A 12,511-nucleotide genomic window follows, 5' to 3' on the forward strand; every position below is an offset into this window, starting at 1 on the left:
ATAAGGCCGCATGCTTGGACCAGGAATGAATGCTTTGAAAACTAAAGGTTTTATAGAACTGTTCAGATTCATGCCTTAGTAAGGTGACTCTACAGGGACCATGGCAAGGGGATTTAAGTAGACTGCTGCAAGATTTCAGAGAAGAGGTGGCAGAGGGAGTTGCGGGTAATGCTGACTACAATAAATAGGACCAGAGAATTGAGAATCACTTCACAAATTATTTGAAAGGACGCAATGACAAATGTTGTTATAATTCCAGTTTTAGAAGATCCAGTGAATTCCATGGGCTCCTGTATGAATGTGGTGTTCTTATATACAATCAGAAACACACACATACACACACACACACACACACACACACACACACACTATAATGTTTCAAAACATATTAAAATGAAGACACAGTTGAAAATATCGCAAAGCCAGAGGGTCAGACTCATCTATCTACAAAAAGCTGATGAAGAAAAATAAGAGCCAAATATGGTCCATGCTTAAACTAGAAGGGAATTCTGCGTCTTACACTCATGATTGTGGTGGAATAAATAAGGGCTAAAGCAGTAACTACTGCACTTAAAATGATTGCTAACAATCCAGTTATACCTTTCTCCAGTAGGGGGATCTACAACAATCTTGTAAGTACCGGGGAGTTAGAGTTGGGGAAGCCAACATCATGCATTGTACCAATGGAAACTAGGAACTAGTTTTTAGTGATTTTTTAATTTAAAATGCATTGTATTGCCCTTATAGTTAATCATATTTTTCCTTAAAGAATTTCCCTCCATTAGCCTTTTCATGTCAAATCAGTGAACTGATTAATATAGTGCCATACTAAACATTTGGTATTGTGTCTATTCCTTGTTCTACTAACAACCCCTTTCATATTTCCCCAGTTAACTGTAGTTTCCTTATTTTGACTTGACACAGGTTGTGCAGGCTCAGGAGTAGGCATATGACCTAGGCAGAGCATATTTATCCCATCTGCTTGCTTCATGAAGGAGCACATGACTCAAGACAAGCAAATGTAGGTCAGTTAGAGTTGTTTTCATTTTCTTTCCTTAGCTGGTAAATGGTATTATTTTGTGTTCAACTAGAAGCTGCAAACATAGAATTGGGTGACACACAGCCTTCATGAGTTCTCACAGAACAGAGGTAAGGGGAAAAAGAGGACACATTTTCTGAACTCTTGGAACCCAAATCAGATTTAAATCAGGATTTTCAGAAGAAAGGATATTAAGGATTGGAGAGGGGGCTGGAGGAACAATGAAAAGGTAGGGCAGAGGTTTGAAGGGTGGACAGATAAATCAGCACACACATGTGAGAACAGAGATTCCCATTGATCTTTACAATTATTACGTATTAACCACTATCATGAAAAGTAAATAAAAAGGGAGTTTTCAGAGCTAGTAGGGAAGGAAAGAACATTTTAAAAATATCCATTTGTTGATCAACACAGTGAGGAAAGAAAAGAATCAGATAAGAATTACCAATAGATGCCAAAAATGGCTGCCGAGGAGAAGGAAGAAAATATTTACCAGTTTCAAGTACAGTTCTACATGGATATTTACAGAGGAAAACCAGTAATTTTAGTGTAATAGACATTGTACAAGCGGCAGCTTAGCCAAGCAATTCAAACTAAGGTGACCAGAGACCAGACAGGTCCACAGGAGCCTTCTGCAATGGTGCTCTAAGGAAAACAGGAAGCTCCTCCCACAGCATCCTGGCAGGTGTCAGATAAAAGCAAGCTACAGGATACTCTAGACAATTGGTTTATATCAGCACAACCGCAAGTTAACAGGGACAACCATGAGCTGGAGCGGCTGTTCCAGATGAAAAGCACCAGGTACATGGCTGATGAGTGGCATAAAGATATGTAGACAACTGGAAAAATTCATGTAAGACTTGCAGATTACAAAACAACATTAATCAGGGTTAGTGCTATGATTCTGAGCATTGTTTTGAGTTATGAAAGATGCTATCTTATCTTTAGGAGATACACTGAAATACCTAGGAGTAAAGTCTCAGGAAACTTACACAGAACAGGAAAAACTGCTTAGCGAGTGAACCCTGAAGCAAATGTGGTAAAAACATCAGCACTGGAGAACTGGAGCTAGGCACATGGGATTCTTAGTGCCCTTCTCCCGGGTCTTCTGTATATTTGACATTGCTTCAGAAGAATGTGGAGAAGGCAAATCATATTCAAAAAGGTAAAAACAGAAAGCCCAGTTTAAATGCTGCCCTGAGCAGGAGACACACATTGCACTGATCCCAGCAGAGAGGCATCTGCCATAGTAAACACATACAGAAAGTCCAAGGGACTTGGAATTCAAAATAACACCCATGAGTCATCACTGCAAAATAATCAATTGTGTCTGGAGACAGAATCTTTCTCAGGCCTCTTATGCTGTTTCACAGAAGTCCCTCTCTTCTAGAAGGCCACCCACTGTCTGCAGTTTCTCCTCTCTGCTCTTCACTACCTGTGAGAAGAGTTTCTTCCTATGTACTTAGGACAACATCCTCCTCTTCCTGGTGAATCCCCACACATCCCCACTATTTACTTAATGCACATCGGTTGAGTTGGGGGAGATATGTCTGAATGTGCATAATACACGAACAGAAAGGACCACTTTCAGATTTTACTTGCCAAATTGTACTGGCCAATGCCCATTCCAGACTGATCATGGAGCAGTTTACTGGGCACATTTCCACTCTAGTTTCTAGTATTTCTTGGGATCTAAGATGATTTTGAGCCCCTTATCTGACTAGTACACCCAAGGCATTTAGATGAACTCTGAAGACATGGGACTCCAACTGAAATCCAATAGAACATGGGACTTGCTTCTCATCTCTGCCTCCATTAAATATGCTTTTCTTGGACAATATACTACCAGGTACAACATGTCTCTATCACCTCCCCCAGTGCCAGGCATGGTCCTCAGCCTCCAGTTAGACTCTCAGGTACATACCCAAAGTGCCAATGGACATGGAGCATGGATTGTTGTCTGCCTGCAGTGGGTGGCTGTGTGGACACCAAGCTTAAGACGGAATACGGGCTTCACTTTTCTGTCTAGTTTCACCAATCATGGAGGTAACAGGGATTTCTAGACTCTGGTACTAGGAAGACTGTCAGAGATCTCAGTGTCACCTAGACATAATAGTACATTTAAATAGTACAAAAGAAATGTATTCGGGCTGCAAGTCAGATGCAATTTCAAAGTGAAACCCTGAGTAAACTAAGGCAAAGAGCAAGAAGCACAGAAAAGGAAAAGTCTCCTGAGGCATAGTGGCAACTGAAAGCCCTGGGAAGAAGTCATTCTCATTATAATGTAATTTGGCAAAATAATAGTTTACAAAGACTTGCTGGACATCACCGAAGGCCCTTGTGGAAGCAACATCTTTCTCTTTACCTGAAACAATTAGTAAATAGTATGACTACTAACACTGAAAGAAAATAGGATAAAACAAAATTAATATTTTCTCTTAGACATGGATGACTGAATTGAGTGGGAGGTGATTTGGCCTCTGCGTTAGAACATCATTGGATCCACGACCATGGCTCCCCACCTCACAACCTTACTTTTCATTTCTTTGCAGTTTTAAATTTATCTTAAATATTAGCCACCTTTCCGACTTATTTAGCATTCGGGAAATCGCCAGTGATTAAAAGAACCTGTGTACAGCCAGCAAGACACACCCCTTCTTGGTTAGTGTTCATGAGCTTCATTCATGGAGCTTAGTCTGCCTAGCCCTCACTCCCCCTTGAGCTTGGGTGTCTGTGTAGAGTGTGCATACTACACTAATTCACCTACTGAAATGCTGGTGGTTTCAAAGACGAAGAAAAACATCTCCAGGATTATAAAACTAAAATCACCCAGTTTAAAACCTGATAGCTTAATTTTCAAACTGTGCATATATTTCTGTGACCTCATTAAGAGAAAAAAATGCATTAAACCACTGCCACAAAAATAAAAGAAAAATTTCCAGGATGTCAGGTACATAGATGTGCAGGGATGGCAATTTAGCTAATAGGCACTAGGCAAATGTGCACCTGGTAGGTTTGATAAACACAACACACAATCATAGTAATTCAGTTTCCTCTAATTGAGACTCATCTTATCTGGCAACTTGATGATTCTGTAGCTACTACAGAAGATCAAACCTTATGATTAGTATAGATTGATATGCACACTGTTGTATTATTCACTGTTTCTATCTTTACTTTTGAAAATCTATTAACTGACACAGAACACATGTTTACATAATGAAATGAATAAGTAAAATTTCAAAAATTAGATACATTTTAAAAGAATATAAACAAAAACTTTTGAGCAACTTCTTTAAAAGCTTAACACAACTGTGTTAAGTTCTTATGAAGCTCTCAAAAGCCATAGTTGTTTCACTGCTAAATGTTACAAAGTGCAAAATATATATACTCACTGAATTGGCATTTGTTGGGTTTGGCCAAGGTCTACCACCACCTGGACCCCTACAAAATGATATGACAGATTAAATTTCAACGTGTGCCTCAATGGTTCCACAGCAAGTAAAGAACAAGGCACAAAACATTAATGTTTGTAATTCAGTTACTAGGCATGGTTCTGCTTAAGCACAAAAATCACTTTATATGGAAAAAATACCATGAAATAGTTTAATGTATAGCTAGGTTAATATTATTTATTTTTATAAACAAGAAATAGAAATCACCCATAGAAGTCTATATATCCTCTTAAATGATTTTTATCAGTTTTAGAATAAAAGGGATCAAATACAGATAAATATAATCCAATACATCAGTATGAGTCACCTTTGTATCATTCAAAATGAAATGATTTGTAAATAGCTACATAAATGATTACTGTCAAATTACAAATAAGTACTATCTAACTAGCCTCCTTAAAATTATATTAAAATAGATTATATATTAATGTATCGTCTAATGCTAAAAGATGACTTAGTCACCATTGGGAAGCACTGAGTCTGGTGTTAGTCTCATTGCCAATACCATTTATTGTAAGGTTGCCACTGAGCTACTAAGTATCAGCACTGCTGTTTGCCAGAAAAGAACGTAGCCTTTAAATGGGCATGTGAATTACATATAAAAATTCATATTTTCATAATTTTAGTTGAAGAAAGTAGAGAGAACAAGTCTTGAAATGAAGGGAGATAATCTATGCCAATATATTACTTCATTTTAGAATTCAAGAAAATGTTTTATGTTTCATACCCTGTAAACAAAATTAATGTCCAGTTAATTAAATCAAAGTCATATACTTGGCCTGTGGTGTTAATCACATTTGAATAAATACTATTTTATGAAAAGCAGACTATTTTCAATTTTCTCCTATTAGTTATTGAATATTTTCTTTCTACTCACTAAGGCAGTGAAATTTTATAATTTAAAAAAGTCCCCTGAATCTATAAATCTTAAAGTAATAAAACATTAAATAAAGACACCATCCTAGTTACCTAGCAACCTTTTCTTGGAATCCTTACAACTATTTTAGTTTTAGTTTGGAATTCATAGTGTTTAAACAGAGGGAAATGACAAAATCCCACCTTAGGCTCTGTGCCCTAAGGCGAATGCTCCCTGTGAGGTGATATTAATGACAATGGTGATGACATTTTTACAACTGATTACTGAACACTTTTCAAAGATGATTTTATGTATAGGATTCAGTGTCAAGATAACTTTAATTCTTCCAAAACATATGTCATTAATAAATGCTTCCAAGACATTATAGCAATTAAGCTACCAATAATTTCTGAATTTACTGTATTTTCCAAAACATGGGTAAAGTATAGGACTTAGAAATGTGGGCTGTAATGTAATGACAGCTTTACATTTCAAATTTCTGAGCTTTAGATTCAATGGCATCAAAAATTCTTTTAACTTTAGGAATGCTGAGGGTAAACAGGCCCATTTACTTTCTACACTTAGGGTATGTGTGTACCAGTGTCACAGACTCATAGAAAGCATCTTTCTGGCCCACCGAAGACGTCTTACATGCCGGGGGAAAATTATCACAGGCAGCCCTGCAGGCCGGGGACACACGTCGCTGATGTGCAAGGACCTGGTTTCACCACGAGCAGCAACCCAAAACTGCTCTTCTAAGCCTGAACTGTGTAACAACACAGGGCCAAGTGGTGCCAGTCCTGTACCCACCAGCCCTCCCTGACCCGAGACTTCTCTGGTCAGTTCCGCCCAAGCCCTCCAGCTTAACGCAACAGGGTAAGCAACACTCTTCAGGCCAATAAAACGCAGTCACAATCCAGTCAGGCCTTATGTCTTTGTGCAAGATTGTATTAAATGTCTGTACAGGACAACAAGACTCTGTTATGGTGCAGACACTGGCTGGGTATGGCAGGTGGCTCTGGCTTCCCACCCTTCTGCTCTGAGATGGGTTCCACGGTGTTCACATGATCAGGCAGAGGCTTTTTGGGGCCGATCTTACCACTTGGGTCCCAGGGCAGCATGATTTTCACTTTGATGCCCAGCACACCCTGTCTGAGGAGTACATGGCGCACGGCAGTAGCAACACAGCATTTAACATAAAAGGATGTAAAACAGGATGCATGGTGATGAACTAAAACATTTGAGTAGGAAGATTAGCTACTAGTTTGTCTGATGCTAAATATAATGCAGTGAAGAAGCCGGAAAATATTTGTCCTGAAACAACCTAAAATAGTCAAGTCATGGGAAAGTTTAAATACTATGATGCTATATAGTTAACAATCGCATAACTTTGAATATGATCCATTAAGAACTGCATGAATTGGGCTCAGTGGGTAAAGATACTTGCTGCCTGGCCCCTATCCTGAGCTCTGTCCCCAGGACCCATGTGGGGAAGGTGAGAACAACTTCCTCAAAGTTGTCCTCTGATCTCCACACACATGCTGTGGCATGTACATCCCTGACACAAAGTCAATGCAATTTTCTTTAAAGAGCTGGATGAATAAGATAAATAAAATAAAATACTTAACTTAGAATTTGTCTACTATTAAATTAGAAGCTAAATCAAATGTCAGAACTTTTTATTTACTAACATAAATTCAATGATAAACTTATTATAAGTAACATCATTTCTATTGTTTATACTGATCTAGTTCCAGAATTCTGTATTTCATGTTAACTTCACTTTAACACTATAGGAAATTGCATATGAACTCATATAAATACTCTAAAAATGTTCCACAAATTGTGCTGAATCCAACACCTAGTGGTTCCAAGGAACAACTAAGTTAGCTCAATAATGTCCTCTTCTGCTGGAGCCACTAGGATTATCAAGGGGTTGACCTGACCACTGCTTCACAAGCAGCATTCTTTTATAAACATTAGGAGATGAGCTTTGTGTAGAAGAAAATGTGAAAGATGTATGCATCTTGGTAAGCGTCTATTTCGATGGACTGTTGGAATCATGACTACCAAGGAGATAATTCTCCTCTGGAATTCACTCATTTAAATAGCCCCAGTGAGAGTCTTTCAGGACACCCTGGGATCTTTGCTACACATGCTATACAGCAAATGATCTTTGCTATAAATGGCTAGCTACAAGGCTGAAGGAGCAGTGCTTCAGGGCAGGGTCTGACACCCATGGAAACCTGCTACTGATGTTCCTTTCAAAAACTAGCTGTAATTCACAAGAAAATATTTACATTTTGGCCACAGTTTGTAAATTTCACTTTATATCACTTAATATTGGGTATTTCCTTCTTTTAAAAATGTTGAAAGCCTACTTTAAATGTTTTAAACACAGAAATATCTGTCACGTTCCCACCACCCTAAGCATTTTTTCCAGGTGACCAATTTTTATTTATGAACTTCAGTTAACAAATTTTTTTGTTGTGAATGTTTAATTCTGCAATTAAAAGCTATGGTAGCTGATTAAAACACAGCTTTTAAATCCTGGGGGAGTCAGGGCTGGCTCTTTTCAGTGTTGTTACATTTTCATGGCAAATGAGAAGGAATGACAAGGAACATTCTCCAATTCTCTGACAAGCCTGTCCTTGCTTCCATTTAAAAATGGAGCTTGGGCGAACGCCATCTCTTATTTTTCAAATTTTCAGTAGCCTTACAGGGTTTTCTTTTTATTTTAAAATGCCATGAGGAAATCACAGGTGCCATTAAAAAAATCTTCGGAGGGGGTGTCACACATTTGTTTTAAAGATTATAAATAATGAATTTTAATTCAATTTATTTTAAAAGTGTGATGAAGATATCATGTATTTCTTCTGTTTTAGTTCAACTTTGATTTGCTAGGCATAACAGCAATGCAATGATTATCCTCTTTGACTAGAACTTGATTAATTGGAAAGTTCTGTGCCACAGGAAAGTATTTAGTATGTCTAAATATATATGTATTTTTCATTGTCTCTGAGAGAATCCTAATTCTCTAATAAAAATGAAAAGAATTATAAGAGACTCTAAAATAAAAGAGAAGTAACAAGAAATAGGAATAAGCTTATAAGACTTCATTTTCTTTAAGACCTAGACTTCGGGGCTGGAGAGATGGCTCAGAGGTTAAGAGCACTGCCTGCTCTTCCAGAGGACCTGAGTTCAATTCCCAGCAACCACATGGTGGCTCACAACCATCCTTAATGGGATCTCGTGCCCTCTTCTAGTGTCCAAGCATAGAACACTATATGCAGACATAATAAAATTAAAAAAAAACTAGACTTCATATCAATAGTAGAATCTTACATAAGAGAAAATATTTCAAACTAGCTAAGAATACTTAAGAAATCTAAATATCTAAAATTAAGAGTGCTCATATGTAAATGCCTAATAACATATATTAGAATGAACTAGATAATTTTAAGTAATTGAGTCTGTCAAGTCATATGAAAATAAAATTTTCTATGTACCAGCAAAATAAGGTTTATCTCAAGTTGGCCCTGTGTCTAATTGTAATGCAAAGTACTATACCAAATGATATTTGATATGTTCTTATCACTTGCAACTTGACTGACCATAATTTTAAGTTTACTAAAATATGCTGACTTTTAAAGTGAGAGTCTAAGTTAAATTCCATGTATTTTTCCAGCCTACTGTTAAGAGCTCCAGCTTTTGACATAAGTAAAAATATCATTCAATCCTCTGGAGCAATCACTAATAAAGGCGAGCCTGGGAGGAGTTCAAGAGCCAGACTCCATGTCTATCCATTTTTATTTCAAAAGCAAAAAAAGATGTTATAGGAAAATTTGACCTACTTTTCTCCCTGTTCTGTTAGTTTTCAGTCTGGCTGGTATCTACTTATTAACCTATTTTCAGTTTTAGTAAAAATTGCATCCTATGAAAATGGTTTCAGAAGCTTAAAAAGCCCTGCATACATCAAAAGAGCTTATTTCACAGTGTGTCTTCATGCCACTGGACGACAGTAGAGTTGGCTCATTTAATACGCAAGGAGCTAAAAACAGGCCAATGAGAAGTGAAGTTGAGGAGCCTTACATGCCTACGTGGAGCACGTTAATAGTCTCTGATGAACTTCCTTTAGGCTCCATCATGTTGGTGACCCTCTGGTGAATTCATAAAAGTTATTTGCAAGATCTAGTGTATACAGGCCTTCAAGGGAAGGTCAGAGAATGCAAAATAAATAAAAGTTCCTTAGCAAATTGCATTGCAATGGAAACAAACTACTCTTTGGACTGGAAAGGTCATTCCAATAAAACAAACATCTTCAGTTTATTCCCCACCCAGTTACATCCTGAGTTTTCAAAGAGAACCAGCCCTGTACTATGAATAGTTCTTTAATAGAGGACATCACCACGGAGAAATCTTTTGTGTTCAAATAGTCCCAATGATGCAAATGTAGACATATGTTTATGAGACTTACTAACTGTACTCTCAGCTAACTTTTTAACACGAATAAGAACTCTCAGTTATCAACTTCTTAGAGTTAGTACATGGTTCTGGTATCTGAATCTCTTCATAGTGTTATATAGAATCTATACACAAGTACTAAAAAGCAATAGGCTGAAAGTTGTGATTTATGTTACCTAAAATGCAAAAAGAATCTTAAAGTTGCATAGGAAGAAGAAAAACATGATAGTAAGTCATGAAAATGAAGCAAAAATTGCACTCATGTTTAGTTCATTTTCACACAGCAAAGACACTGGGTACTTAAAATGCTTTACAAATTGGTGTAGTTTCATAAGACAGAAAACAGAACTTCACTAAACAGAGTAATAAGCATTTTGCTTACATGTTCATTGCAGGCATTCCGGGGCCACCTAAAGCATTCAGTGGGGGTCTCATTGCACCTCCATAGTTCTGTAATGATAACCAAGGGTCAGACTACCACAAAACAAAAAAACAAAACCAAAGAGGAGGGGGGAAAGAAAGGAGAGCAGGTTAATGATTTCCCTACATAACTCCTGACTGGATAAGGCCTGTGTAACTCATTCTCTGAAGGGTCCTCTCTTGTATTTTTGCTTCTATTTTAGCACAACTACTTTGGTTCATGCCATTTAAAAACTCTATGAATATGGACAATCATTGGATCACGTTAAATGATCAAGATAGGATCAAAATTATAACAGTCATCATATCGTTATTAATTATCTAATATCTATACATTAGTCACTTTTTCAAATAAACGTAAGTCCAAAATTATGTTTTTAGATAAATTACTAATTCAACAAGTTTGAAATTATTAGATAAGCACAATTATAAGACGTCTGAAAAGAAAACAGGTAAACCCAACCCAAGAATGCTGACTATAAGGCTCTATTCACAGAGAAAAATATCCAACATGGACATGCACTATTATAACACCCAAACTAAAGCATACTGAAAATATGCATGCATGAATTATGTGACCCAATAACCCTCAGACAATCCCTACTGTGTGCATTAAAGGAGGTGAAAATCAGTTTAATACTTTAGTATTCATATCATATTAGTTTACGAGTTGACAATACGGGTCAAATGTTACTTTCTGATTATTATGTTAATATGTTTGACACAGTCATGACTTTCACAGTTGGTTTTCTGATGCTAATCTCCTTCCTCTCTTGAGTGTTGTATTCTAGCCATGTTGCTGGCTCCTTGGATTTGCTCACTCTTTAAATGCTATGTTTCCTCATGTTTTAGGTACAGTATCATTTTCAAAAAAAATACATTCATGGGCAATCTTACCTGCTACAACCTGTTCAAACACAAACTGCTTACACATTAGGACTTTGAATCTATTTTATCACGTGTCTCTAAGTTCCTGAGTTATGCTGAACCTCACAGTGGTAGGTTCTGCCTGGCTGCTGTCTTAAGCTCAGCACAAAGAAATAAGCATCACCTGCGTGTGTCTAAGGTCTTCACCCTTCCATTTCCTTTAGTACTGTGGCATGACCTGCCACATAACAGGCCACACTAAGAATTTCTAGAAGTTCCTGGATGTCCTTTTTTTAAAAAAATTTCCTATATAGTTAACCATCAGAGTCTGTTGGTTACAGCAGTGAAAGACCCTGAACAGTGTTCTACCGCCTAATGTGAAGACTACTGCACTATCTCAGTTGGTTTCTGTTTGACTCTTTTTCCCAATTTATACTGCATATTTCCTGGAGCAATTTTTTTCCTAAATCACAGTATTACCCATACCACTTAAAAGATATAATGACTCAGATTACCTGTCAAATAAGCCTAAATTTCTGAATATGTCCCCATAAGGTTAATCAAAGCCAGCCCCAGGCTGTGTTTTCTGTCTTCATTTCCTACATTGTTCAACTTTTCCACGTTATACTTCTAGCCTACTGGATTATTCCAAATCTAAGACACTACACTTTCATAATCACGCTAACTCATCCTATGGGAACACTTGGGAGGAGGTGTTAAGAGGACAAGGAAGTGAATCAATGGGAAAGGTCTGTTAACTCTAGACAGAATGACAACACTTGATAAATGAAGTCACCCAGCCACCTGCTACTCTTACTGTTGATTTGCTTTTACTTTAAGGAAATATTATTTACACCCAGGTTTGTGAGCTGTAGGAGAATCATTCTAACCACACTAGTGTGTTAAGCTTTGGGTCATGTACGACAGTAGTAGGAGTAGTAATTAGCAAGGATTTCAGAGCCCAAAGTCATAGAAATGAAAAATATACATGGTAAAGTAAGGCAGAGATTCTTCACCAGGAAATCTAGCCATCTTTCTTCTTAGTTGTGAGTTTTAGAAACTCTAGTATTTCATGAATGTTCCGTAGAACTCTGAGAATAGAAACACATTAGCTTGCATCTCTACTGACATATCATTATGACTTCTGCAACTTGCTGCCTTTGTGAGACACGATCTCTCTCTACATAGTTCAGGCTGACAGTGGGCTTGAGATCCTCTGCCCTCGCTTTTGCAGTTCAGGGATTACAGGTGTCTACCACAGAAGCTACTCTTTTACATGAGCCAACAATCCCCTTAACCTTATTTTTCTTACATGTGTGGCAATAATATTAATTTCCATGCAGACTTTTCATAGGCTAAAATGAAATATGAACTATCAGAGTGCTTAATGAATTAATACATGGCATTTGG

General features: G+C 37.3%; 1 protein-coding gene across 4 annotated transcripts in view; it reads right to left on the reverse strand.

The window, feature by feature from the left end:
• The window catches only part of Ssbp2 (single stranded DNA binding protein 2), a 264,086-nt gene that overhangs the window by 26,712 nt on the left and 224,863 nt on the right, over positions 1-12,511 (reverse strand). For 2 of the 4 annotated variants that reach the window (XM_005065670.4, XM_005065667.4), the window contains 2 exons: positions 10,197-10,288; positions 4,435-4,483 (listed from right to left, as the gene is read on the reverse strand). In XM_005065670.4, the coding sequence (XP_005065727.1) occupies positions 4,435-4,483; positions 10,197-10,288 (141 nt within the window). The remainder of the gene's footprint in view (positions 1-4,434; positions 4,484-10,196; positions 10,289-12,511) is intronic. The other 2 variants (XM_005065672.4, XM_005065668.4) reach the window with 1 other exon arrangement.

The sequence above is a fragment of the Mesocricetus auratus genome, unplaced genomic scaffold (assembly GCF_017639785.1).
Source record: "Mesocricetus auratus isolate SY011 unplaced genomic scaffold, BCM_Maur_2.0 Super-Scaffold_100020, whole genome shotgun sequence".
Lineage (NCBI taxonomy): Eukaryota > Metazoa > Chordata > Mammalia > Rodentia > Cricetidae > Mesocricetus > Mesocricetus auratus.